Source organism: Stegostoma tigrinum, chromosome 19 (assembly GCF_030684315.1).
Source record: "Stegostoma tigrinum isolate sSteTig4 chromosome 19, sSteTig4.hap1, whole genome shotgun sequence".
In the NCBI taxonomy this organism is placed as follows: domain Eukaryota; kingdom Metazoa; phylum Chordata; class Chondrichthyes; order Orectolobiformes; family Stegostomatidae; genus Stegostoma; species Stegostoma tigrinum.
Genome location: NC_081372.1, coordinates 21,908,877 through 21,934,482, shown reverse-complemented (window position 1 = coordinate 21,934,482; position 25,606 = coordinate 21,908,877). Strand labels below are relative to the sequence as shown.

At 41.0% G+C, this 25,606-nt stretch overlaps 1 protein-coding gene across 8 annotated transcripts in view; it reads left to right on the top strand.

Moving 5' to 3' along the window:
* The window catches only part of LOC125461244 (disks large-associated protein 4-like), a 579,923-nt gene that overhangs the window by 346,077 nt on the left and 208,240 nt on the right, over nucleotides 1-25,606 (top strand). For all 8 annotated transcript variants that reach the window (XM_048549769.2, XM_048549768.2, XM_059652770.1 and 5 more), the window contains one exon: nucleotides 4,473-5,490. In XM_048549769.2, the coding sequence (XP_048405726.1) occupies nucleotides 4,537-5,490 (954 nt within the window). In that variant the 5' untranslated portion in view covers nucleotides 4,473-4,536. The remainder of the gene's footprint in view (nucleotides 1-4,472; nucleotides 5,491-25,606) is intronic.

The following is a 25,606-nucleotide window of genomic DNA, read 5'->3' as shown; positions in this document are numbered from 1 at the left end:
TTATTTTAATTCAGAACTATTTCTTCATTTATAAAAAAAGGCAAAGGCAATCTGTATTTGTGCATATGCTTTCAACGTAGCAAAGTCTTGCTTTAAACTCATTCGTATAAAGTCAACAACTAATTTTTTGTATTTTGCATCCATCGGAAGGTTTCCACCACAACTTCTGGGAATTTTGTTTCCATTTAATACACAGATCGCTCACCTTCAACAATAATATGAATGCTATGTTACTATCATCTGTTAGCAAAAGAGATTGAAAATGAATGGAATTTACTTGGTAAATTAGGGTGTTTACTTAGCAAATCTGAATGCAGTATATTTGCAATATGCAGATCTGGAATAAATTATTTGAAATAGATTATTTGGGGCTGCTGCCAACTGCATACTACGCTTGGTGTTCTGAGGTGGGATTTCTGAAGTTTGCTTTGTATCCTATCAACAACATGGACTGTGCTGAATTTGAATCCCCATAGAGAACCATCTGGACAATAAAAAACATAATTTGCTTAGTCTTTTGAGTTTAGATGAAACCACAACTGTTGAGAGCAGCTGTTTCTGTTACAGTGGTGACCACTGGTAGGAAATCAAGTACATCAGTTGAGAGCCATGCATCTTAACCATCTCCCAACTGACCTTTCATATTTGGTTCAGGCCTTCATCTTAGACATCTTGATGTTGGCTATTCTGCAATGCTATTGGTAGCCTCAACTGAAAACAGGATTTCTTAATGCATACCAGCAAGAGCTGTAAGCCCCATGCACTGATATCAACACATTCTTTAGAAGCAAATTTATATATTTTGTTATATATTGGAGGAACTATCATAACCATTGATTGGTCTGCAGGTTAAGACAACAGTACACTTACATGGGCCAGCAATGTATATAATCTGAAAGTGGAGAGAGAAACAGAGTTAATATTTTGTGTCTTAGAAAAAGCATTCTTGATGTTGTTGAGCTGCATAGATCCTCTTCCAGGTTTTGGGAATAGCCACTGGCCAGGATGACAGAGCACAAATTTGCAACAGAGGAATAAAAGTCAATCAATAGAATATGATGTGAGCCTGATTTTTGACCATGATTTTTGATACAGCTGAAACAGGTTATTTGCTGGAAAACATCATTAATAGATTATTCAGCCTGTTCAGAGATGTTATTACTTGAACCCTGGGTCTTGAAGCCAGGCTACACACAAGATCCACTAAACATCATTGATATAAAATAGATTTAAACTGTTCTCCTTCCCTGCTTGTTTCTGAGAAAGGAGTAATAGAATATGAAATTACTTTTGCCCATGTAATTGCTATGCAAGCAAAGTGGTGCTGAAGACAGGCCAACCAACAGATGGAACAAAGAATTTAGGGCAGTTGACAACAGACCAGAACTGCACTACCTCCCAGTGGATAACTGCAGTTCATATTTTGCACAGACCTAGGAGAGAAGTTGCACATCTTTTTAATTGTCCAGCAGCCTTGCAGACACTGTGTAGGCTTTCTTCTTGTAAATCTATATACACACAGCCACAGGAGAAGTATTTAATATTTCTGCACTTTGAAAAAGACCTGCCGTACATATCAGATTTTACAAAAAATATTGCCTGATAGTAGGGCACTTTCCAGAATTTGGCTTGGATCATCCAAGCACCAACAATGGTGATTGAATAGTCATTGTAGTCTGCAATATGGTATCTTCAAAAGTCCAACGGGAGTGTTCATGAATGGATGAATAAATCGTTGATTGTGTGAATGAGTGAGTGACTGAAACAGTAAGTGGGTATGAAGTGAGTGAGTAAGACTGGAAGGAATCAAGTGGGTAGAAAGTAGGGGTTTGAGAGGTTAGGTGGGTGACGTGAATAAATGGGAATGGGGTTCATGTGTGATGAGGGTAAGCGGGTAGGCTGTAAGGTGTTAGAATGCAGGGGTGTGGTGGAGTGTGGTAAGTGTGTACTCAGATCAGGATGTTGGTGAATTGGATTGGGATGTTATGGGTATTCATTAGGGAAAGTCAGGGTGGGGGTAACCAGTTCAGAGTGCTAGACCGCAGGAACAGATTAAGAATGCAATCTGGTGTAGGTGTGGTCACGCAATAATTTGGTTGTGTGTCAGCCATGGGTTAGTCAGATGGTCGAAGGGTGGTCAAGTCACAGGTAGTCAGGTAAGACAGGAGAATAGTCAGATGATCAAGGAGGCGGCTGGGGTAAGAGTGCATTTGGGTAGGATGGCCAGATCAAGGGAATAGAGAATGGACAGCCAATTTGGATTGAGGGTCAGTGGGTTGTTAGTCAGACCGGGTGGAACTTGAAATGTTTTCTAGACTTTCCACTAGGCCTAGGCTAGGGGAGAAGGAGTTTGAGCCTCATTGCAAAAACCATGGGCTGAATGGCCTCTTTCAGCACTGAAATCATGTTTTGGGAGGTCTGATTAATAGCAGTGGATTAAAATGCTGTGCCACCTCTGTGAGCTGAGGAATGGCCATAAACAAGTTTCCCCACCCTGCACACTGGCTGGGAGACTGCCAGTATAGGTGATACACTGGTGGAGAGTTGGAGGTGGGAGTTGGGTTTAAAATGAGTCCCTAATTGATACAACTTGCTACCAGTGGGCATCCATTGCTGTAAAATGCTGCGCCGGCAGGAAGATGTCAGGCACCCGTACTTTCCGTTGCCCTTTAATCAACATTCCCTTCTCTGACTCCATCTCCTGAGAGCAGGTTATATTCAGCCCTTCATGTCTCTGGTGTGGCATTATCACTGTGCACAGTAAAAGCCAGAAAACTGCAACTGCGTTCCCTTTTGCAGCGATTGAGCAGATCTGGGGCATGAAGATGAGTTTAGGTGCTTGCTCCAAAAAACCATGTTTATAGACCACATCAGAATCATACAAACAGGTCTAATGAGCTGTGGATTCCCACTTTACACCAGAGGTTATTCAGACCTTTGGCACTGGGATACTCAGAGCTTTCTCTACAGCTAAAATAGCTCTTCCGTGATAATTGGCTCAAGCCAAATTGCTACTCATTCCATTCCAAACACTATGGCCTATACCAAGTGATGGAGACCTGAGGACTAACAATTCTTTAAATTCTCTGAAAGCTGAAAGGGAGTTCCCAGAAGTGCAAAGTTTCATCAACAAAGCCCATTGACCATATGGGATCAGTCATGTATCAAGACATCTGATGGTGTGACCACGGAGAAGTTATTTTGTTGCTTATTTCAAGAGTTATCAAATAAATTGAATTCAGCATAAGCACTTAGAACCGTACAAATCAGCAGAAGAAAGGCTGAGACTTTTGGGGCTTTGTGGAAGCATAATAGAAAGCATTCATATCAAATATTTAATACAATGTCTTCATGTGATTGAGGAAGAGGAGGGTGGTTCATGCAAGTGCAACGTTGACAGTCTGCTAAAGTGGTGATACTGGGGATTGATGGCTACCAGCCAGAAGCCCACAACATGCAAGACAAAAATGGGTTTAATGAATGATTTTATAAAACCCTAATGTATGCAGTTCTGGGAAAAATCAGTGGTGTAATCTTTAGCTTCTGGCAAAATTGAACTTTTGCTAAACCTGGAGTTGAGGTTAGAAAGTGACATCTTGCAGTCTAATTTTAGATCATTTGTTACTGAAGAAAACATTACCTTATACATTTGGTGCGCTTTGTTACTTACTATGTTATGAGAAACATTATGAAGTTGATTGAAATTCACCAGATATTACATGCTTATTCAGATATTAAATATGGAATAAATTTGTTAGCTTACAATTCATTTTGTTTCACTTTATGTATTTATCAAAGTGCCAGGGGCCTTAGGCCAATCTCTCCATGCCTATTAAGAAAAAAACAGGATGGACAGTATTGTGCTAAATATTGGACATCTGTGGAGAAAAAATATGTAGCAGGAAAAAGAGCAAATGACTTTCAAAAAAGTATGACGTGCTTGTAAAAGCAGTTGAATAAAATCTCAGGTCTGTGACCTCCTCACACAGATGTTTTCATTGAAGCAATTTGAATGCCGAGTTTTGCTTTCCTTTCATTCTTAGCCCTGTACCTGGGGAGGAAATTAGGCAGTGTGATGCAACATTGGTTTCGCACTGCAGATAAACGTAGCTCAACGTCACCTGATTTTATTATCATTGTACGAACCTGCACTTTACATTTAAATAACATTGTTCTTCACCTCAAAGGAATTTAGAATTGCCCAAGCATCAACCTTGAGAAGCAGTTGTTTTCTTGAATTAACATAGTTTGCTAATTGCTAACACCTACTTTCCTTCCTTGTAGAGTATTTTTCTATTTACGTAATTATGCAACAGTTACTTTCGTTTAAGAAACTCATTTTTATAACTAATATTAACTAAGAACAGTGAAAATGAATGAACAGTGAAACATGAAGGGAATGAAAAATTTTAACGGTGTTAGTTAAGATTGGCTAGTCAACTTATTTTCTTTATTGTTTCCCTTTCCTGCAGGCTCACCTGTAAAAGTGCCATCTCTTCCTGAAACGAGAGTTATGACATTTGAACAGAGGCAGCCATGAAAGGGCTAGGAGGCAATCGAAGCCATCACCCTTCTGACAACTGCGAACCTACAAGTGACCAAATGTATCCAACCGCTGTCCCAGAAAGGAATCCTTACCTGCTCAATCCAGCAGATTCATATCAAATGGAACATCATCGCTTCCCAATGCCCAGCACTATGCAGGGAGACTGCCTCCTACCTTTGAACAATCAAATTGCCAGCAGCACCTTCCCCAGGATCCACTATAACTCACACTTTGACCTGCAAGATGATTGTGGTTTCACCCCCAATACTTCTACAAGCAAAATTAATCGCATTCCTGCTAACCTGCTGGACCAGTTCGAGAAGCAGTTGCCTATTCACAGGGATGGATTCCATACTTTGCAATTCCAGAGGGGCGATAACAAGCACCGGAGTGAAAGTCCGGGTCGGATACGCCACCTCATGCACTCTGTGCAAAAGCTCTTTGCAAAATCTCAGTCCCTTGAGGCTGCCGGCAAAGGAAGTGTGAACGGGAGCAAATATGGTTCAGACGACTCCAAACAGAGCAAGAGAAGCAAGAGCAAGGACCGTAAATTGGAATCAAAGCGCAGAACAAGAACAAATATATCAGGCTGGTGGAGTTCTGATGATAACCTGGATAGTGACAACTTAAATTATCGGAATCCGATGAGTTTAATGACACTTGGGAGGCGCACTGACCATGGACCTGCGAAATACTTCATGAACGCATATAACACAATCAGTGAACATACTCTTAAAGCTTCAAAGAGCAATAATGATTTGAAATGTTCACCTTGTGTGAATATACCAATAAACGCTGACTCAAAGTACATAAAGAGGGGTTCCTGGTCCACACTGACCTTAAGCCAGTCTCGAGAAGTTTGCCAAAAATCATCTGCTACTATGGACAAAGCACTATTGAAATCCAAGTCATATCATCATGATCTTGCCTCCCAGTCCTTGAAGGTAGGTGACATATTTTGAAGGCTGAGGTGTGTTTCAAATCTTCCACAAGCAAAACCCATAATGTCTTTTATTCATTTCACAAAGATCAAATTGTAGCAAAATTGTACTCTACACCATATTGTATATTTCAATCAGACCTAAAAGGTGCCATGAATATTAAATTGAAGACTGTTGAACAACATCCAACTTTCAGTGTGCACCTCTGATCTGACAAATGTATGGAATAATCAGCTAAGACTGTACTCAGAACAATTCGCAGCAGGGTGGTTTCAGGGGGGTGATGTTGTAATTTAGTGAAATTTGTTTAACGTTCTGTAATTTCTGAAACATAATTGCACACCAATCTTACATACTCCACGTAATAGACCATTCAATGGCAATTTAAAGGTTCATTAAAAACACGCAAAAGTAAAGCTAACCTGACAGTGTTACAGGAGTGACAATTTGTCCTCTGAAATAACTTAATTTTTGCAATTCATAACCTGCATACCATTGAAAATGATGTAGGTCTGCCTCCTTCAAGATGATTTCCTCAATTTTATTAACAAAATAGAGAAGGGGCATTCTTCCCCCCAAAATTATAATCTTTGTTTCAACAGGACTTACGGGCCATCGGACATATATTGTCTTGGACGTTAGCTTCTGCCCCAATGAAAGAGGGATGTCCTGCTTCCAGTTAAAAGGCCCCAGGAGTTCTCCACTCTTGGTAGCACCATGAGGAACAGTGGCTGGGACTGCAGCCAGTATCCAAGTAGGAGTGTCATTGGGGTGGGGTGGCCACAAGGCTGGATAAGTGGTGTCCTCACAGAGGCCAGGCAAGCAGACCTTTCAAGAGGGTGGAAATTGTAAAATCAGAAGCAACATGCTCAAGAGGTGATGGCCCTTGGTGCTGGGAGTCGGGGCCCTCCATGTGGTAAAGGATTCTTGAACAGGAATACCAGCACTCTCCACCAAGCCCATAGCCAGGCCAGCAGAGTTCAACTGAAAGTCTAGCCAAGAGCCATAGGTGCTGCTCATTATTCGTGTACCACCTCAGTTGGCTAAAGGCGAGTGGGGTGCCCAACAGCTACCATGTGTCTGATAAAATCTCAGTAGGGGCCTATAGGCAATGGGCATGTTCGGATCCCTGGAAGTCTACCCAATTTTATACTGCCCCTCACCTACCCAACCAGGAGGTGATTAAAATTCCAGCCTTCAGATTCAAGTGGTTCCTTCTGTGTGTAGACAATGGTGGAAGCTGGCAGTAATGAGCCAACTGCCCATTGTACAAGCCAAACACTTTTCCACTTTGCCAATTTCACACAATCTCCAATGACCAACTTTGCACTCGTACCCTAAATTGAAAATTTACTTCCCAGAAAAGATAACATTCACATTCTATAGGATTGCTTGCTCAGGATGGACATCTCTGTTCTTGTGTGATAGTTGAACTTGTGGTAAATGCCTTCAATTGCAAATTACTTTGCATTTATCTTATAAAGATTGCGTTCCCAAGAGTTGAATGATTTTGTGCTAATTTTACATGAGCTGCTATGGATATTCTGAAAACCAAGAGGTCAGCCAAGAGGCAAAAAAGATTCACAGGCATAAAATTCACAGAAAGCAACTGATTTCTCATTGATATAATTTGAGTATAGAAGATGCGTCATCTCAACATTAATTTCTCCAGTCAAGTGAGAAACTTTTATGGAAAAATAGTATTTATGCATCAACTGCTACAACTCAATCAAGGTGTTCTAAAACATAAACCACCATTATCTGGATTCAGCCATTACGTCCTTGTACCTTAGGCAGTAACGTAGCCAGCCAATGAAATTCAGCCTATTATGTGTTTGCTGCAGACTATTAATTATTAATTGTTTGATGAATGAATATTTATGATATTTCTCTGTTGCTTGAGAAAATATTTAATATTTCAGTAAATGCAGAGCGTCAGATTATTTGTTCTTTTTTTAATTTATCTTCTTATTCCACTGATACTTTTGGAAAAGTAAGACTTTTATAGACAACAGGAGCAAAAGACCTCCAAAGTTACAGATTCACAAAATTGAATTTAGATTTTATAAAATCATGGATATTTACATGCACAAATGAACCATTCTGATCGTCATCTCTGTGATTTTTCTCTGAAACAACAATTTCCTAAAGCTGCACCCTTGTCATTTCCCTGTGGATATGCAAACATTTTCCTCTTAAATAATGATTCAAATCCCTTTTGAGTACCTCAATTGACTTACCCCACCATGCTCTCAAGTAGAGCAATTATATCCTGACCAATCATAATAGCATTTTCCTCATGTCACGGCCAATAGTTCTGACAATTTACTTAAATCTGTGCTTTCTGGTTCTAAATCCTTCCACCAATAAGAACAGTTTCTTTCCACCCAGTCTGTCCAGTTCCCTCATAGTTTTGAATACTTTGATCAAATCTCCTCTCAACATACTCTTCTAACGAGAACATTCCCAAAATTTCCTTTCTATGCAATTGAAATTCCATCCTTGGAAATTCCTCAGCACCCTCTCTAAGGCCTTCACACTCTTCCTCAAGTATGTTATCTATACCAGACTCAGTTGTCCAGTTGAGGTTGAACGGATATTTTATTTAGTTTTAATGTGACTTCCCTCTTTTTCTACTCTTTGCCTCAATGGATAACGCCTCCAGATGCCAAATATTTTAAATTGTCACCTGTCTCCTGCCATCTTCAATGCTGAGTGTACAATAGCACCCAGATCCCTCTGCATCTGCACTCCCTTTAGAATTGCACTTTTTGTTTTGTATGGATTGTCCATGTGCTTTCTAATCATCACGTGCCCCTCTGCATTAAATTTCAACTGCCAGTTGCCAGTCCACTCCACCATGACTTCCTTGTTCGCTCCACACTGCACTCCAAACCCACCACACCCGGCACCTTCACCTGCAACCGCAGGAAGTGCTACACTTGCCCCCACACCTCCTCCCTCACCCCTATCCCAGGCCCCAAGATGACTTTCTATATTAAGCAGAGGTTCACCTGCACATCTGCCAATGTGGTATACTGTATCCATTGTACCCGGTGTGGCTTCCTCCACATTGGGGAAACCAAGCGGAGGCTTGGGGACCGCTTTGCAGAACACCTCCACTCGGTTCGCAACAAACAACTGCACCTCCCAGTCGCGAACCATTTCAACTCCCCCTCCCATTCTTTAGATGACATGTCGATTATGGACCTCCTGCAGTGCCACAATGATGCCACCCGAAGGTTGCAGGAACAGCAACTCATATTCCGCTTGGGAACCCTGCAGCCCAATGGTATCAATGTGGACTTCACCAGCTTCTAAATCTCCCCTTCCCCCACCGTATCCCAAAACCAGCCCAGTTCCTCCCCTCCCCCCACTGCACCACACAACCAGCCCAGGTCTTCCCCTCCCCCGACTGCATCCCAAAACCAGCCCAGCCTGTCTCTGCCTCCCTAACCTGTTCTTCCTCTCACCCATCCCTTCCTCCCACCCCAAGCCACACCTCCATTTCCTACCTACTAACCTCATCCCACCTCCTTGACCTGTCCGTCTTCCCTGGACTGACCTATCCCCTCCCTACCTCCCCACCTATACTCTCCTCTCCACCTATCTTCTTTTCTCTCCATCTTCGGTCCGCCTCTCCCTCTCTCCCTATTTATTCCAGAACCCCCACCCCATCCCCCTCTCTGATGAAGGGTCTAGGCCCGAAAAGTCAGCTTTTGTGCTCCTGAGATGCTGCTTGGCCTTCTGTGTTCGTCCAGCTTCACACTTTATTATCTGTGACTCATCTCTGTTTACTGTGCCTGTTGCTACTGTCCCTCATATTCCCTGGGATAGAAATTGTGTGACAGGTCATTTTAAGTGGCCTTTTCTCAAATGTCTTTTGGAAGGCCATCTACAACACAATAATAGCATTAACATCATCAATCCATCCTGTTATCGCATTGACACATTCAAGCAAATTTTTTAACATTGTTCTTTGGTTAAGAAAAAGCAGCTTACTCAGGTTATGTGTAATGAATCAAGGCAGAATTGTTAGTTTGTAAAGTAATTTTAAACTGACACAAAACATTGGTTAGACCACATGAAGTATTGTGTACACTTTTATCTCCACAATATAAAATGGAAACAGACACCAGACAAGTTACGAAAATAATTTATAGTATGATATAAGTACTAAGAGGGTTTATCTATCAGGAAAAGTTAAACAGGCTCGACCTCTTATCACAGGAATAGAACGCTGAGGAGATTGGAAATTATGGGGAGATTTGATAATGTAGGCATAGACAAGGTACACATTTTGCATGGAATCTAGAACTAGGTGTAATAAATATAATTGTTAATAAATTAGCAAGAAATTCAGGAAAACCTTGTTTAGCTGAAGAATATTAGAAAATGGACTTGCTACCACATGGAAGATATGCAGTGAAGAAGGGTCTCAACCCGAAACATCAACTTTCCAGCTCCTGTGATGCTACCTGACCTGTTGTGTTCCACACTGTGTTAGACTTTGACTCCAGCACCTCAGTTCTTGCTATCTCCAAATGAATAGCATACTTATGTTTAGGAGATAGTTGATTCATCCATGTGTAAAGGGAATAAAAAGAAATATAAACAGGTTACGGGAGTGGGCAACAAGTTGGCAGATGGAGTATGATGTTGGAAGCCACCTTGGCAGTAAGAATAGAAAAGCAGAATATTTGTTAAAAGGCGTGAAACTTGTAAGTGTTGATGTTCAGAGGAACTTGGGTGTAGTTGCATAAGAAAAGTTAAAAAGTAGGTACATCAAGCAGTTAGGAATGCATGGGCATATTGATCTTTATTACAATTGGAATGGAATAAGGAAGTCTTTCAGCAATTGTATCTGGTGGTACCATACCTGTAGCATTGTGCACTGTTTGATCTCCTTTTCTAAGGAAGGATATGCTTGCCTTGGAGACCTCAGAGGATGATTCACCAGATTTGTTCCTGGGATTGGAGGGATGTCCTGTGATGAGAGGCTAAATGAATTAGGCTTGTACTCTCTGGAGTTTAGAAGAATGAGGAGTAATCTCATTGAAACATTGAAGATTCTGAAATGTCATTCATAGATTAATTTCCCTGTTCTGAATATTTGGAGACCGTACTCCCATGTTTTAGCTAAGAGGTCAATAATTTAAGGCTAAGATGAGATTTTTTGTTTCCCACAGATATTGCAGTTCTTGAGATTGCCAGATTTGGAATAGGAGAATGGATCAGATGAATATGTGGTTAGAGAAATATGTAGAGGGAAGAGTTTTAGATTCCTGAGGCATTAAGATTTATTCTAGGGAAGATGGATTCTATTAAAGCTGGACAGGTTGCACCTCAGCTACATCATGAATAATATCTTCACAAGACAATTCATTAGTATTGTGGCAGTGGGTTTAAACTAGAATGGCAAGGGTGGGAACTTGAGTGGGGAAACACACAAGAGAGGGAAGCAACGATATAAATGAAAGGTAAAAAAGTAGAAAGCAAAAGTGGAGGCTAGAGTCTAAAACTGTAAAACTATTTTTTACATCTAAAGGTGCTGTATCTGAGTGCAAGGAGCATTGAAAATAAATACAAACCAAAAGAACTGCGAATGCTGTAAACCAGGAACAAAAACAAAGTTGCTGGAAAAGTTTCTGAGTTCTGAGGAAGGGTCACTGGGCCCGAACGTTAACTCTGTTTTCTCCTCCACAGATGCTGCCAGACCTGCTGAGCTTTTCCAGCAACTTTGTTTTTATTCAAAATAAGTAGCCTACTTAATAGCACAAATGCGTGTGAAAAAATAGAATATGATTTCAATCATGGATGCATGGATTACTTATTTCCAAACTGGATTTATTAGCAATTATCTTACATTTGATCTCCTAGTTTTAGACTCCGTGAGATGTGAGTACCTTCTCTGTGACTACATTTTCAAACTTCCACATAATTTGAAATTCCTCAGTCCAGTAAGAAGAGCTCCAGCCTGTTCAACCTTTCCTGACAGACAAACCCTCTTGGTACTGCAGTGACACCAAGGCTACAAACTGAATACATACGGGCATTCAATACTTAGGAGGAGAGGTAAAAGGAAAAGGAAAGGGAGATGGGGTGGTGCCAGTAGTAAAGGATGAAATCAATGCAACAGCTAAGAAGGATATTGGCTCAGAAAATCCCAATGTGGAATGAACCTGCATGGAACAAAGAAAAAAGGAGGTGTGGAAAATGTCAGCGGGAGTCGTCTATAGGCCTCCAAATAGTATTGGTATGATAAGTCAAGGCATTAAACCAGGAAGTACAGAAGCATGTAACAAAGGTGCTCCAGTAGATTTGGGTGACTTTAGTTCACATAGAGACTGAACAAAGGTTCGTTTTCAGACGTTTCGTCACCATTCTAGGTAACATCATCAGTGAGCCTCCGACGAAGCGCTGGTGTTATGTCCCGCTTTCTATTTATCTGGTTAGGTTTCCTTGGGTTGGTGATGTCATTTCCTGCGTTGGTGATGTCATTTCCTGCGTTGGTGATGTCATTTCCGGTTATTTTTCTCAGGGGATGGTAGAGAGGCTCCACATCAATGTGTTTGTTGATGGAGTTCCAGTTGGAATGCCATGCTTCTAGGAATTCTCGTGCGTGTCTCTGTTTGGCTTGTCCTAGGATGGATGTGTTGTCCCAATCAAAGTGGTGTCCTTTCTCATCTGTATGTAAGGATACGAGTGATAGTGGGTCATGTCGTTTTGTGGCTAGTTGATGTTCATGTATCCTAAAAAAAGAAAAAACTAGACAAACTCACACAGAATAACAACACAGACAGCACAGAAGCATGGATAAAAAACTTATCTGACCGACCATTAACAGACACTGAAAAAGCCGTCTTAGTGAAAGGATTAAATTACAACTCCCGGGATGCGGACAAGAAAGATTTCTTAGCAGCGTTAGAAGCAACACTGAAAGACAACAAACTCACAGAAGAAACCCAGCAAACCATCAGACAGACAGTCGCACCAACACTAAGCAGGAAAAAGGAAGAAAACACACTCAATACACAAGAAAGGAAAGCCCTAAAAGGACTCAAAAAAGATAAAAACATCGTTATCCTACCTGCAGACAAAGGACGCTTGACAGTCATCTTAAACCGAACAGACTACATTGAGAAAGCGAACGCACTGCTTGCAGATACTGACACTTACCAACAGGTGACGATAGACCCGACCCCACAACTAGAGAACCGAATCACAGCCTTACTCAAAAACTTCAAAAATCTGGAGAATTAAACAAGAGAGACTTCCAAAAAATGAAACCAGATGGATCCAACACACCACGCTTTACGGACTACCAAAAATTCACAAACCAGGAGCCCCCCTCAGACCCATAGTGTCACTACCTGGAACACCAACCTACAGGTTAGCCAAGGAACTTCACCAAAGACTAGAACACCTAGTAGAAGACTCCCACCACTCCATTCGCTCCACTCAAGAATTCCTGAACACCATCAAAGACACCAAGATAGAAGAGGATAAAATAATGGTCTCCTTTGACGTAACAGCCCTGTTCACATCCATCAACATCAACCTGGCCAAAGAAACACTGACTGCACTATTAGAAGAACCGAAGACACATACACCAGACACCACCAACCTCATCAGCAAGGACAACATCATCAAGCTAGTGGACCTGTTCCTCACCACCCACTTCACTTTCCATAACAAAACCTACAGACAAACCAACGGTACACCCATGGGATCTCCCGATATCAGGGTTCTTAGCAGAGGCAGTAATGCAGAGACTCGAACAAACAGCTCTGCCAATCACCCAACCCAAACTTTGGGTCCACTATGTGGATGACACCTTTGTCACCACTAAACAAAACAAATTAGAGGAAACCTTCAAGACCCCAATAATACCCTTTACTGGCATAACATTCACAAAAGAGGAGGAAAACAACAACAAACTGCCATTCCTAGATGTCACAGTAGAACGAACAGTCAACGGGGAACTTCAAACCAGCGTCTACAGGAAAACAACACATACGGACCAAATACTGAACTACAGGAGCAACCATCCCAACACCCACAAACGAAGCTGCATTAGAACATTATTCCAACGAGCCACCACACACTGCAGCACAGAGGAACTACGCAGAGCAGAGGAAAATCACCTATACAGCGTATTCAAAAAGAATGGGTACCCAATGAACACGGTCCGCTGATTCATCAGCAATAAACCCAAAAAAAAAGACAAAACGGGCTCAGAAACTATAACCACTCTCCCCTACATCAAAGACATTTCCGAAATGACTGCCAGACTACTCAGACCTCTTGGCATCAGGGTAGCCCACAAACCCACCAACACACTAAAACAGCAGCTAATGAACTTAAAAGACCCTATACAGACAACAAATAAAACTAACGTCATCTACAAAATACCTCGCAAGAACTGTGACAAACACTACATTGGACAAACTGGCAGAAAGCTAGCCACCAGGATACATGAACATCAACTAGCCACAAAACGGCATGACCCACTATCACTCGTATCCTTACATACAGATAAGGAAGGACACCACTTTGATTGGGACAACACATCCATCCAGCCAAACAGAGACATGCACAAGAATTCCTAGAAGCATGACATTCCAACCAGAACTCCATCAACAAACACATTGATTTGGAGCCAGTCTACCATCCCCTGAGAAAAAGAACCGGAAATGACATCACCAACGCAGGAAATGACGTCACCAACCCAAGGAAACCTAACCAGATAAATAGAAAGCGGGACTTAACACCAGCGCTTCGTCGGAGGCTCACTGATGATGTTACCTAGAATGGTGACGAAACGTCTGAAAACGAACCTTCCAGCTCAGCGAGCAAACTCACATCCAGAACCTCAACCTGAGCTACAAATCTTCTCAAAACTCGCTAGACTGAACAAAGCTCATTGGCAATAGTATAATGGTAGATGAATTCCTGGGGTGTCTCCATGATAGTTTGTTTTTAAATCAATGCACTGAGGAACCAGCATGGGAACAGGCTTTCTTAGATTCCTCATTATGCAATGAAAACGGGGTAATTAATAATCATGTTCAGTGAGATCTCTTAGGACGAGTGACCAGAACTTAGTGGAATTCTTCATTCAGATAGAATGGGAAGTAGTCTAATCTCAAACTATAGCCCTCAATCAAAATCAAGGATCTATGAAGATATGAGTTAAATTGGCTCATTAGCTAACTTTATGAAAGGCAATGGCTAATATTTAAGGAAACGATCCATGTGTAGCAACAGTTATACATTCCTTTCTGGCACACAAACAGAAGAAGTGATCCAATTATGGCTAACACAAGAAATTTATGGTAGCATTGGATCCAAAGAGAACTCAAATAATGTTGCTAAATAAAGTAGCAAGTCTGAAGATTAGATGTAGTTTGGAATTCTTCAAAGAAGGACAAAGAGATTGATTAAAAGGTGGGTGGGGGGAGGGAATAGACTTATGAGAAGTGAACTGCAAGTGCTTCCTTAAGATTATAATAAGTAAAAGATTTATGAGGACAATGTGGATCCCTCACAGTCCAAAACAGAAGAATTGATAACGGAGAACAAGGGAATGACAAATAAATCAAACAATTATGGCACAGTGGCTGAGTGGTTAGCACTGCTGCCTCACAGCACCAAGGATCAGGTGACTGTCTGTGTGGAGTTTGCACAGTGTCTGCGTGGGTTTCCTCTGGGTGCTCTGGTTCCCCCTACAGTCCAAACATGTGCAAGTTAGTTGGATTGTCCATGCTAAATTGCCTCCAGTGTCCAGAGATGTGGGTGGGTGTGTCAGGTGAGTTAGTCACGGGAAATGCAGGGTTACAGGGATAGGGTAGTGGGGTAGGTCTGAGTGCGATGCTCTTCAGAGGGTTAGTGTTGACTTGGCCTGAATGGCCTGCTTCCATACTTTAGATAACCACGTTGGCTGGAAAAATAGAATGCCAGAGTACTATTTAAATAGTGATAGATTGAGAAATATTGCTGTACAAAGAGACCTGGGTGTCTTTGTACATCAGCCATTGAAATCAAGCATACAGGATCAACAAGCAGTTAGGAAGACCAATGGTATGCTTGGAGTTGAGCCTCTGGAATTGAGGGAGCAAATCAACCAGGATCATATTGAAGGGCTCAAGGGGCAGAACGAACCATTTCTGTGGCTATTTCTTATGCTTGTGTCTTCTTTTAATATATTGTTCTCCACATATCACTTTCATAGATGAAGTAAAGTGAGGAAACAGAGATAACAAAGTTATGGAGCTGGATGAACTCAGCAGGCCAAGCAACATCTTAGGAGCAGAAAAGCTGACGTTCTGGGAAGTGAGGAGATGGTTCACATCAAGTACTTTGTTTCTGTGCTGTAACATTTGTGTGATACAGTATCTCGCAAATACACACACACTTCAGCAACAATCTATTTTCATGGTATTCTGAATCCAATTGCCAGGAGATGTTGAATAGCAGCACCAACTCACTGTGATTTTGCCAAAATATGGCGTCCTACTGTAATACAAGATCAATTCTGTGAAATCCTGTTTAGGGAGTTCCAATGCACATTGTAAGCTTGCAACCATTCAAGAAACACCCTGAATTATTTATTTTAGTCTGGGGAAATTTAGGCCTTATGTGTAATGCACTACTTCACCCAGTGAACAGAGAGGTGGCACTCCTGCAATTTTGTTTAGTCCTTTGATCAAGTTCAAAAGGAAACTCTTATGTCGACAAAACTTTTACATCAACAAAATATATTATTATAGCAAAATGCTGCAGAGTTTGTGTCGACTGGGTACGCCTCTACTCGGCTTTCTTACTGCAAACAAATCGACTCTGCTGCCAGCAAAATGTCATACGTGTTCATGAAGGTTCAATACGTTTGATGGCAGGGCTAAAGACTGAAGCAGACAGTGCAGGAAAGCTCATTTGCAAGTTCTTTCAAAAAATACTTTGAATTCTGTTTAATTGAGTGGAAGCAGAGCCTTGTTAAAAATTCTTGCAAGTATCCCTGTACCTCCAAACTCCACAGCCTTCCTCGCCGATAGCCTGTAATCCAATAAAGTAAACTTGTAAGAAAAAACAGGCAAACAAAGTGTGAAGCTGGATGAACACAGCAGGCCAAGCAGCATCTCAGGAGCACTCCTGAGATGCTGCTTGGCCTGCTGTGTTCATCCACCTTCACACTTTGTTATCTTGGACTCTCCAGCATCTGCAGTTCCCATTATGTCAGAAGAAACAGGCACCTGATTTTCAAGACCTATAGACAGGAGTCAGGAGATAGGATTAATCCACCATAATGAACCTGCCTCAGTCTTGAGATTACTGGCAGACAGGACTTTCCATGTTGCATGCTCAGGTTGGAACATGGGCCTGCCACTGGACGAAACAGATTTGAGGCAGAATTGGAGTGGTGGGTTAAGGCTCGAGTGGACAGGTTAAAGGCACTGCCTCCATTCCAAAAACATTCTCACCTTTGTGCTTCTCCAGAATCATAGAATTGTAGAATTTTTCAGTACAGAAGGAGGCCATTTGACCCATCATGTCTTTACCAGCGCTAACAGAGCTACCTAGCTGGTCCCATTCTCCAGCCTTATCTCTGTAGCCCATGAAATTCAAATACATATCCAGCTCTCCTTTTGAAACCTCTTATGAAAACTGCCTTTAACACTCTCCCAGACAATGCATTCCAAATTCTCTGAGTAAAGATGTTTCTCCTTAGCTCACTCCAAGCATTCCATTTAGATGCATCACATCTTGGTATGGCAACTGCTGTGCACAGGACTTTAGGAAAAGAGTTGTGAAAATAACCCAGTCCATCATGCAAGCCAACCTCCAATCCATTGAGCCCATTTTTACTTCTCACTGCCTATGGAAGGAGGCCAACGTAATCAAAGACCCCTTCCACCCTGCTTCCAACGTCTTCTGTCAGGCAATGGATACAGAATCTTAAACAAGCACCAACAGTTTCAAGAACAGCTTCTTCCCCTTTGTTATTAGACTTCAAAATGGACCCCTCAAATTTAAATTTAATTCTGGTCTCGCTCTTTGTGCACCTTCTCTGCATCCGTGACATTATATTCTTTGCTCTGTCTATTACCCTAATGCACTTTGTATGATATGATCTGCCAGTACTGTCTGTAAAACAAAACTTTACACTGTACCACTGTACATAAATAACTAAAATTGAAAAAGCTCGCTTGCTGACAGTCTTGAAGTTATGACCCCTAGTTATTGACATACCAATGAGCAGAAACAGAATATCCTCTTTGACTTGTCAAAATTGTTCATAATTTTGAACACATCGACAAGATAAACTATTAATCTTCTCTGTTCCAAGGAAAATAAGCCCCATATCTCTAATCTTTCATTCTACCTAAAATCCCTCTTTCCTTTTACTAGACAGTTTTCCACTTACCAGAAGTAACAATCTGACAAGCATATTGTTTAAGGGGAAATTACATTTACATCTTCCAATCACAACACTGTTACAGTTCACCTTCATGAACATAGATGCTACACATGGGACAGAGTTTCATGATGAATTGTAAAGGAGGTAAAACCCTTTACCTTTTGAACTCTTTCTGTTTCCAGTCTATGTTTCACACCTCCATGCGGTCAGTGGAAAGCCCTGCAGTCAGTCCAGTAATATTTTCAAAAGCAAATCTGGGACATTCCCCCAAACAGCCCACAACATGATCACTTGCCTCATTCATAGGAGTTAGCTAGGATGTGGGGCATATTTCTTTTTTGGTCTGATCTCTCTTTGGAGAGACCTGATTAAGATCATGAGAATCCACCCCAGAGATGAGAAACACTGATGTACTTTTCTTGTACACAGAATTGCCAGAATGAAAATAAGTTGCCAGCTCCATGTCAACTAATTACTAACTCAGAAGCAGCCAAATGTCATATTATATAAAGATGAACCTGTGGCTGGTTGTGAAATTACATACAAATTATTAGATTTATGTTTCCTTTAAATTAACATTTGAATAGAAAAACAAAATAAATGTAGTTCAATTTTTTCCCAAAATAAATAAATCATGACAATATTACACTGAACACTTTATGCCACCTGTTATCTCCAACAGTTCTGTACTTACTGGCAAATTGCACAAATAAAAATAGCAAGAAGCCTAACCTTGGTCTTTTCCAAATATTTAACATTCCAATTTGCATCACTGCATTGTAGATGCATAAATTAACAAGCTGTTCAGAGTGAAACATTCATTCCAAAATTAAGTGCCCAAATGGAAAGTGCATCTGGTGGTTTTTGAATTTAAAGATTTTTCAAAGTAGAAGAATGATAGTTCCCATTTGTACACTCTAAAATGTCTTTTCAAAATCGTTAAATATGAAGATGCTTCAAATGCTGAAAAAGCAATATTCTATGAGCCACTGTTCACTGAAATTTAAATGGATTGCATTACGTACCAAGCTTTTAAAAATATGCAAATAACAAGATTTAAACTTTCAAATTTTGTGAGCAGAGGCTTTCACTGAAAAATGAGAGTTCATTTACAAATTCATCTCAACTGAAAAATGAATTTATCTTTTCTCTTTTCCTTTCCACAGACATTTACATAGAAACATTGAAGATAGGAGCAGGCCCTTTGAGCCTACTTCACCATTCTTCACAATCATGGCTGAATGTCCAACTGAATAGCCTAATCCTGCTTTCTCCCCATAACCTTTGATTCCATTCACCCCAAGTACTATATCTAACCACGTCTAGAATACATTTAATGTTTTCAACTACTTCCTGTGGTAATGAATTCCACGGGCTCACCACTCTTTGGGTGAAGAACTGTCTCCTCATTTCCGTAATAAATGGGTTATCCTGAATCCTCGGACTCTGACCCCTGATTATGGACACGCCCACCATTAGGAAGATCTTCCCAACATCTACCCTATCGAGTCCTGTTAGACTTCTACAAGTGTCTATGAAATACCTCCTCATTCATGTGAACTCCAATTAAAACAATCCTAACCTAGTCAATCAGTCTTCATATATCAGTCCCGCCATCCCTAGTAAACCTTTGCTGCACTCCCTTGAGAGCAAAAGCATCCTTCCTTGGAAAAGGAGACCAAAACTTCACACAATATTCTAGATGTGGTCTCACCAAGGCCCTGTACAACTGCAACAGCACATCCCTGCTCCTGTACTTGAAACCATTCACAATGAATGCCAAACACATCATTTGCCTTCTTTACTGCCTATTGCACCTTCATGCACCTTTATTAACTTAAGCAAAGCTGAAATTAAAAAAAGAAGAAAATTACTGGAGGTTCATTCCTTAATCAATGCCTTGATTTCAGACTGTACCACATATGCCAGCAATGTAGACAATAATGCAAAGCACAGAGCATGTCTTGAAAGAAAGAGACTTGCATTTATATAACATTTCCAGATGTCTCAAAGCTCTTTATAGCTGATGAAGTACTTGTTGAAATGCAGACACTGTTGCAATGTAGGAAACACAACAAAAAAGGTGACAATGAACAGATATTGTTTTCTTTATGATATTGATCAAGAAATATGTTCGGCTAGGACTTCAGGTATAACTCCTCTGATGCTGTTCAGCTAAAATATGTCATCTGAAAGATGCCACCTTTGACAGTAATTCCACAGTGCTGCACTAGAGTGTCTGTCTTGACTATTCTGCTCTCAGACCCAAAACTTGTGATTCAGAGGCAAGTATGAAACTGAATCAGTACTGAAGCCGCAAGCAGTGTAGTTGTCATTGACTGCAGATACTGACACCACTATTCCCAGCCAGAATGGAAAATATTTGGGTATTTTTCCTGTCAATCATATCTGGAGTCTACACTTGCGTTTTTAGTCTCTATGATTAAGTTTATATATAACTTGTACGTAACTGCCCTCTGTTCATTACATTTTGGTGGAAAACTTACCTTGCTTTCATTGAAAGATGTAGTTGCAATTTTGGTCATCAGCTCTCATTTCTGTATTTGATAGATCCTTAGGGCACTGCCCAAGCAGCTTTAGTTGTTCTATTTGTCTGCCTGCTGTTCTGCGAGTAGATTGAGTTTGTTTGATTCCTGCTATATTTCTGCCTCACCTTCAACACATTAGCTAACAAAGGGTGATTCAATGGTTGGAACTGTGGTTGTAATATTCAAATACTCTATACACTCAACCCCATCCCCAACTATTCACACCACCATTACTCCAGATGTGACATTCATGCCCTTGCTCTCTGACCAGAGATGGCAAACTAGAGGTCTTAGTAATCTCCAAACATATACACAACAACAGCAGCAGTCACCAGAGGAGCTTCAATGACTTCCCACAACTGCACATAGAAGCACCAAGAAATTGATTCTTCATTCCTGGAAATTTCCAGACAACTCAGAAGGTAGATAACATTGGTATCAGCTTGCTGCTTGACTATATGACAGCTGAGCTGGATCCTATTCTCACTCAAAGATATTTTTGCAGGGATCACAGGCTAATTGACCAGAAAAATGAACCTTGTTTATATTCCTCCTTTAAAATAGCAACATTGTCCAATGGTAATGAACATTCCCACAGGAATTAAGTCCAAACTGAACTTAGAGACTGTTAACATTTGAGGAGAAACCTGAACAGCTCATTATAACCAAAAGAACCATGTCACAGGCTTTCACCTTTCTGTTAAATAAACCAAACATTAATTCAGACAAAAGACTTGAACGAAACAAGCATAATCAACTTAACAATGTGATTTGTGACTATGTGTTACTCACTCATGTTGGCTTCTTACTTTCCCTAAAGTAGCCTCTTTATAAAACAAGTAACTCTAAGTTTTTTATTACTGTAGGAATCACCTATAATAATGTGACAAACTTCTGGAGTCTATTTTTAATTCACCTCATCTTCAGCTATTCTCAGAAGTTGAATTTGCCATCTTATGGCTATAGGTGCTTTGTCCCTCATTCTGGTTACTTTTTGGTACATCCAAGCTGATTTGAGTATTGATTTCTTTGGCACAAAATGCTTGGGAAACATTGTTCTCAAACTAGGCAATCATTCCAAAGCTTCCATTCACTCACAAAATGTGAATTAAGATTAAGCCTCAACCATACAACAAATGTACAAGTTAATTTATTGCTTTGCTTTCAGCACAGGCTTAGCTAACATCATTTATTTTGATTATCTTCTCTCAGGTAGCTGCAAAGTACACTCAGTCATAAATGCGAAAGTGTCAGGAAGAGTATCCAAATAAATTGAAACTAGTGAAACTTCCGAAGTTTCAGCTTTAGATTAATTATGCCTCCTTTATATTTTCGTTCTTTGATCTAATTAAGTAACTGGGATTTCCATTCTTTTAGGGTTTATGAAATGCTTTTAAACTGATTTGTCGTTAAGTCCCAAAACAACATCTCTCTGGACCAATAATGCCTCTAATTTTATTATCAGCTGCATTAGCCTCCAAGGCCTACACCCAGTAGCAACTTCCAGAATCAGAAGTCAATGCTGTAATTGATGTGTCAACACCAATCACCATGTGTGCAACATCCGAGCACACAGCTACACAGCTTAAAGGAAATGTTGCTCTGGACTGTTATTACTGCTGGGATGCAGACATCACATCTCCAATTTCATCAGCTAACAAAAGCCATGTATTATTTCATAACTCTCTTTTTTGAATTTGTCCATGAGATATAGGTATCACTAGCTGGACGATCGTTTATTCTCATCCCTTATTGTCCTGGAGAAGCTGGTGGTGAGCTGTCTTCTTGAACCACGGTACTCCTTGCAGATATAGTGACACCCACAGTGCTGTTAGGAAGGCAGTTCTAGGATTATGTTCTAGTAACATTGTAAGAACAGTGATATACTTCCAAGTTAGGATGGTATGTGGCTTTCAGAAGAACTTGCAGATGTTGGTGTTCCCATGCATCTGCCACCCTTGTCCTTGTAGAGGGTAAAGGTTGCAGGACAATAAAGGGTTGTCAAAGGATGCTTGGAGAGTTGTTGCTGCACATCTTTTAAGTGGTACTTTCTGCACTACTGTGCATCGGTGGTGAAGGGAGTGATTATTTAAATTGGTAAATGGAGTGTCAATCAAGTGGGCCGCTTTGTCTTAGATGGCATCAAATTTCTTGAACGTCTTTGGAGCTAGACCCATCCAGACAAGTTGAGAGAATCCCATCATACTACTGACTTGTATCTTGTGGATGATGGACAGACACTGTGGCGACAGAAGGAGCGTTAAATGCCACAGAGTTTCAAAGATGTGACCTGTTGTTGTGGCTACAGTATTTTCATGGCTGGTCCATTGTAGTTTCTGGTCAGTAATATCCCCCAGGATGTTGAAAATGGGCATTCAGTGAGGATGCCATTGAATATAAATTCTCAAAGATTAGATTCTTTCTTGTTAGAGACAGTCATTGATTGGCACTTATGTGACATGAATGTTACTAGCTAGTTATTAGCAACTCTTGATGTTGCCCAGGTCTTGCTGTACACAGACACTGTTTCAGTATTCAGAGGTGTCATAAACGATGCTAAACATGGGACAATCAACAGCACCATCCCCATTTATGACCTTATGACGATCATTGATGAAGCAAATGATGATGATCAGGCCTAGGGTATAACCTGAGGAAAATCTGCAATAATGTCCTCAGACTGAGACAATTGACCTCCAGCAATCGCACCCATCATCATTTGGGCTTGTTTTGTCTCCAACTATTTGAGATTTTTCGCTGTGATTTGCATTGACTCCAACTTAGCTGAGGTTCCTAAATGCCATACTCTTGATGTCAAGGGCTGTGACTCTCACCTCTGGAATTTCATTCTTTTTCCCAGATTTGGACTAAAGCTATAATGAAGTCAGGAGCCGATAGAGCAGGTTACTCCTTTGTCAAATGCTGTTTAATAACCCTTCCTTCATTTTGGTCATGATCAAGAGAGGACTTATAAGATGGTAATTGGCCTGGACTTACCTGCCTTTTGTGTCCAGGAGAAACCCAGGCAATTTTTCATATTGTCGGCAAGCTGGCAGTGTTGTGGCTGTACTCTAACAGCTTGGCCAAGAGCACAGCTAGTCTGGAACATGTCTTCAGAATTATTGCCAGGATGTTGTCAGTGCTCAAGCCTTTACAGTATCTAGTGTCACGTTGAATGAATCACATTAGCTGAAGACTGGCATTTGTGAAGCTTGTGACTTCAGGAAGAAGACAAATATTCCACTTGGCATTTCTGGCAGGAATTCAGGCAGCCCCTCAAGTACAAAATTCTAGCTTTCCAACTTCTTTCTTACCGGAGCTAAACAATTACCTCTAAACCATTAACGTGAACCATAAACTAGATATTCACAACAATATTGATATTTTCCGTTTTCAATATGTATGCCAGATGCTTCATAATTATAACAGAGACATAACAAATAGCACAATAGCTAGGAGCAGGGGTAGACCATATGATCAAAGTCACATCAGCCATTCAAAATAATGCATCTTTAGCCTAAACTCCACTTTCCTGTCCACTCGCCATATCTTGATTCTTGAAGAGTAAAAAAAAACTTGTCTATCCCCAGCATGGATCACTGTGCCATACGATTCTACAATTTTTTGAATGTGCCAAATAATAGAGCATTCACAACTTTCTGACATAGAGTATTCCGACGATTCAATTTCTCCTTATGTCAGTCCAGAGAAAAGTATTACTGCAAGCTTCCTGCAGCCTACAAGCAACCCCAGCAGCTACTTAACCACCATCAAATTCTGTTCAGCCCACCTTTGAAGGAGAACCTCCAAGATTCGGGAGGCTGACCTCCTCAGGAGTACCTCAACTCCAAATCACTGGCTGCCCAATTCCTTTCAAGGAAAGAAAGTAAAGGCTCACAGCACAAGTGTCAATTGCAGCAATACCAAAAGCTGCTGCCATATTGCTGACCTTTAAGCATTTGTAAAGCCATGACCCCACTCCCATCTCTTCCTCACCCCACCTGTGTTCTCTGTGCGCTTCCTTAAAAATGCAAAGAGATGAGTAAAATCATTCAATTGCTTCCTCTATTCCCTTAAGTTCCTCTCAATTATTCATTTAAGAATCATGCATGGTGTCCCCCTGTTGCTATACACTGCTTGTAAAATTGCAACCTGGTATAATGACACCAGGAGCGCAATCTTGACACTGTCCCAAGCAATTGTATGACTCCCCCAGTCTCCATTGCTCTTTGATTCTGCACTTTAAGGACGCTGATTTTTTTTTGGTCCTCAAATTTTAGTTATTTAGGATATATGCTTTCAGTCCATCATTCAGCAATCTCCCAGATGCTCCATTACCCTCACCAGACTGACATCAATTTATAAAGATCTGCCTACTGAGTCAGTATGGGTGGAAATTAGGAACAGCAAGGGAGTAGTCACCTCGTTAGGGGTTTACTACAGGCCCCCCAATAGCAGCAGGGAGATTGTAGAAAGCATAGGTCGACAGATTTTGGAAAAGTGTGGACGCAGTAGGGTTGTTGTAATGGGTGACTTTAACTTTCCTAATATTGATTGGAACCTCCTTCGAGCAGAAGATTTGAATGGAGCTGTTTTTGTAAGGTGTGTTCAGGAGGGTTTCCTAACGCAGTACGTTGACAGGCCGACGAGGGGAGAGGCCATTCTAGACTTGGTGCTCGGAAACGAGCCGGGGCAGGTATCAGATCTTGTGGTGGGAGAGCATTTTGGTGATAGTGACCATAACACTCTCTCATTCTACATAGCTATGGAGAAGGAGAGGATTAGGCAGAATGGGAGGATATTTAATTGGGGAAGAGGAAACTATGATGCGATTAGACACGAGTTAGGAAGCATGGACTGGGAGCAGTTGTTCCATGGTAAGGGAACTATAGACATGTGGAGATGGTTTAAGGAACAGTTGTTGGGAGTGATGAGTAAATATGTCCCTCTGAGACAGGCAAGACGGGGTAAGATAAAGGAACCTTGGATGACGAGAGCGGTGGAGCTTCTAGTGAAAAGGAAGAAGGTAGCTTACATAAGGTGGAGGAAGCTAGGGTCAAGTTCAGCTAGAGAGGATTACATGCAGGCAAGGAAGGAGCTCAAAAATGGTCTGAGGAGAGCCAGGAGGGGGCACGAGAAAGGCTTGGCAGAA